Below are 3,888 nucleotides of genomic sequence, written 5' to 3' on the forward strand. Positions count from 1 at the left end.
TTTGCTGTAACGTTAACAGTAAGATGCCTTAAACTCCGGATTTGTGGCATTACATCCTCTGATAGACACTGTACAATACTTAATGCATTGCAGTTTTGCAATAGATAAGGAAAACCAGAAACTTGCATTTTACTTGTGGAAAGGTTTATTTAAACATTTGCAAATTATACTAAGTAAACAGTATATTATTTATTCCTACGCGCATGCAGTTATTGTCAACATACATATGTAGTGTTGTCAAGTCTCCAGTACAGTAACTACGTATTATGAAGCAGCATGATGCTAAGAACTTTTCTAGAAACAATGTCTTGACGTTTCTTTGATTGCACTGTGAGGTTTCTTTGGTATGCATAATTATAAGTAGTGCTTGGTTTTCATTAAGTTAAAATACAAAGTTTCAAAGTGTTCCCAGTAGAAAGGAATTCCTAAAAGGAAGTATCCATTAGAAAACAGAGATAGCAATAGCAGGCAGCCTCCTGAGCATTTATGAAAAACCTAGTTTAAAAGCAAGGAAGTCAGAACTTTACCATGTGTAGATACTACTGAAAATGTAAAAAAATTACATTAAACATGAGGGGGTTTATCCTTTGTTTTTCAAAATGCCTGCCATGACCCCTTGAACCTTGGCTAACCTTGGTTAAATTCTTACTTGTCTATTTTACAGTTCCAAACACTAGCAGATAAAAAGGATGGAGAGCCTTGCTGAATTTGGTCCACAGCCTGAGGCAAAACCTCATTACTATTTAAAAAGATGAGGTTAAAAACTCTTCTTTAAATTGGTTTCACAATCTTCATTGACAGATAGTTCTGTAAGGGGAAGACGAAAGAAACAACAGAGGTAAAAATATGTACACAAAATACTTTGGTGTAGTTTTGTAAAAGACATTTAGGATATTAAAATGGATCAGAACATATTCAGAGTATGGTAATTTCAGTTAATATACAGTTAAAAATGAGTAAGATACTTCAGATTACATAGCCGGAAGTCCAGACTCTAGACCATCTATTAACTAGCTTTAATTGTGTAAGTTACAAACACTTCTAAAGCACTCCTTTGCGCCATCTTTAGTTAATACATTAGTTTTAACATACATTTTAATTGTTTCTCAGCAAAAATCGGTTGAAATTGTTTATAGCTATAAGGATACGATCCCTATCTTCCTGCTAAACCGAGCTGATGGAATCTCTTTCCCAGGTAAGGAGTCTATCAGTGTATCCAGTCGATGACTTCTGTATGAGCTAGGCTGAAGAACAGTAACATTTAAAAACTCTTACCGGCAGTGAGTAGAGGAGTACTGCTACAAACAAGAGTAAGATCAGCAAGATGATAAGGCCTAAAAAGAGCCATTTAAACCTGCGCCACACAATGAATTTCATTGTCTTGCAGGGATTTGTAAACCAAAGGAAGGATGTATCTGGTCGGCTGCATTTTGAAAGAAACAAATATTACTCACACTATAAAAACAAGGAATGCTTCAGCATGAGAGTACAACACAGTAAAACATTCTGGTTTGGAGGCTGAAGAAAACACATAGTTTGATAATTTAAGGTAGCAGTTTCAACAAACATGTACCATTAATACTGAGAGCACTCCTAATGCTTGCAGAAGGAAACAACACATGCTTTTATAAGCGAAGTTTTGTGAAGGATAACTTACTTCTAATAGATATTTTACCGTGTGCAGATTTTGTCAAGAACATCATAGTAGCTAGATATTACATATTTCTCAAGCTAGTTAGAGAAAAATATCTTACTTTGGTAGATCTAGTTTGGGGTTCATGTTGGGTTCATCTCTTCCTTTGCCAGCTGGCCTTTCCTCAGCTTCTTTTTCATTTACAACTTCCAGTGTCATTTCAACTTTACCCTTCAGAAAACATGTGGCATGAGACAAGCATCTCTTACTGAAATAGCACCAACAGTACTTGTTTGACACTTATACAGCAGAGGTTGGGATCAGCTCATTGTGTGCATCTGTGTGTTCTCCATTTCCTTCTCAAAATATTCTTATTTCTGCACTATGATGGTGTCACAACACAGCACTGAAAGCTAACAGCTAAGCAGGGGCCTCTTTGCAGTCTTTCTTTTTAATTTGAAAAGCAAGATGAGCACCTTTTAAGTACTTTTAAAATAAGTAATAATCATACCGCTAAAATACGGGAGCCATCCTTTTCAACATAGCATGGCCACCATCCTTTCATGGATTTCTGTTCAAAGAGCGAGGCGGTCCTGGGAGCCTTTAGAGAACTGTCTGCCTTGTACTCTGGAAGCATGTCTATATTGCACTTCTCCGGAACTTTGGCTGGAATGATTGTACTGTGTAAATCAAGCTCCACAAAGCCTAGGAGATGGGTACAAAAATAAACACTGCATAACACAACCAACCGTACAGCAGAGTGGTTCAGCATCAACCTTTCCTATCTCTAAACATGTTATACAGGGAAAACAATCAACATGCACGTTACATTCTTGTTTGGCTAAGGCTGTTGTGAGGCAGGGAAGTGGGACACGTCAGGCTGTGTTTAAGCTCATCTTGCTGGTGTTGAAAGTGCTGGTGTTGATAAATTGGACTTAGTGAGCTCTCCTCCCCTTTTTTTAATGATCACTTGACTTTTAATAGAGGTTTTCCCCCCACACACACATATCTAAACAGAATATAACCAAATACAGCAATGTAAAACTAATGTAATTTTTGGTAGTTAAATGCATGAATTAGCTAACTTTAATGATGGTCGTAAATCTATTATTTGTTTTCAGATTTTGAGGAGCTGTCTTAGTACAGGGCAGAGAATCTTCTGTAGAGCAGTATCCCTGCAAAAAGTAGAGATCAGTAATGGTGTGAAGCAGAATTAGTAATGGTGTGAAGTTGATTGCCTAAGCTGAATTAGAGCCATATGTCAATACTCAGAATTGAAGTACTCTTGTTTTAAATAATTTTACTTCAAGAAAGAAGCAAAGTAAGTTTTCACACACGTTATCATTGCATGCACTTTGTGATAGGGCTTACCTGAAGGAAAAGTATCTTGGTTTACCTGCAAACAGCCCTTTTACTGAGTGAATATTCACTCATTCATTCATGAGCACAAGTAACCCTCTATGTACTGTGTGGGAAAGCAGGAGTGTATTTACATGCTCCCTGGCTCACTTCGTAAAAACAATCCTTGTGCAATAATTATGGTTTTTTAGTTTTACCTCTTACTTTGAGACAACAATAATTATTTTCTTAGAAGTCTTACCCAGATAGTCATCCAAGGAGAACTTGTCATTATCCCATATTTGAATGATCAGTTTGGGTGGGATTCTGAATTCCGTCTTGTCAAGACTCCAAAAATGTTCCTAGATTTTAAAAAAGAAAACCCAGGCACCTTTTTAAAATCACTTATGAAAATTCAAACCTGTGGTCCACCAGTACTTGGGAATTCTGGGGTTGATGGACGTATTAAGGATCTAATCTTGCCCTTGCTAAAAGGAGACTGCTGTTGTTGCCAGTGTGTTGTCTGCTCACAACAGCAGTTTGAGAAAAGTATGCAGAACTGAGCCAAACCATCTCTCAGAACACAGGTACAAAATGATAAGACTGATTACAGTCTGTGTTCTAAATACTGAAATCTTTAGAAATACTTACCTTTTTGGAAACTACACAGAGTTGCTCTGCTGGGAGATAGTCAAAAGGAAAAACAAATCTCCAGTTGAAGTTCCCTTCACCATCCAGTGATCGGTAGTGAACATCAGTTTTCTGCTTATTTTCTTCATTACCAGGCATCCATCTGAAAATACAGAAATGTGTCTGGTGTTTGCAGTGGGACTACACTGGTGCTCTTGTTTGTATGTAACCATGTCATTAAGTGGCTGCAAACAAGCCGTAAAAGTTGCTCACAGACAGCTGGAGAG

At 37.3% G+C, this 3,888-nt stretch overlaps 1 protein-coding gene across 2 annotated transcripts in view; it reads right to left on the reverse strand.

Moving 5' to 3' along the window:
- Window positions 1-590: 590 nt before the first annotated feature.
- MYOF (myoferlin) overlaps window positions 591-3,888 on the reverse strand; it is a 65,793-nt gene continuing 62,495 nt past the window's right edge. For both annotated transcript variants that reach the window (XM_010180823.1, XM_010180822.1), the window contains 6 exons: window positions 3,623-3,764; window positions 3,234-3,333; window positions 2,145-2,338; window positions 1,755-1,864; window positions 1,276-1,423; window positions 591-807 (listed from right to left, as the gene is read on the reverse strand). In XM_010180823.1, coding sequence (XP_010179125.1) covers window positions 772-807; window positions 1,276-1,423; window positions 1,755-1,864; window positions 2,145-2,338; window positions 3,234-3,333; window positions 3,623-3,764 — 730 coding nt within the window. In that variant the 3' untranslated portion in view covers window positions 591-771. The remainder of the gene's footprint in view (window positions 808-1,275; window positions 1,424-1,754; window positions 1,865-2,144; window positions 2,339-3,233; window positions 3,334-3,622; window positions 3,765-3,888) is intronic.

Source organism: Mesitornis unicolor, unplaced genomic scaffold, assembly GCF_000695765.1.
Source record: "Mesitornis unicolor isolate BGI_N332 unplaced genomic scaffold, ASM69576v1 scaffold683, whole genome shotgun sequence".
Classification (NCBI taxonomy): domain Eukaryota; kingdom Metazoa; phylum Chordata; class Aves; order Mesitornithiformes; family Mesitornithidae; genus Mesitornis; species Mesitornis unicolor.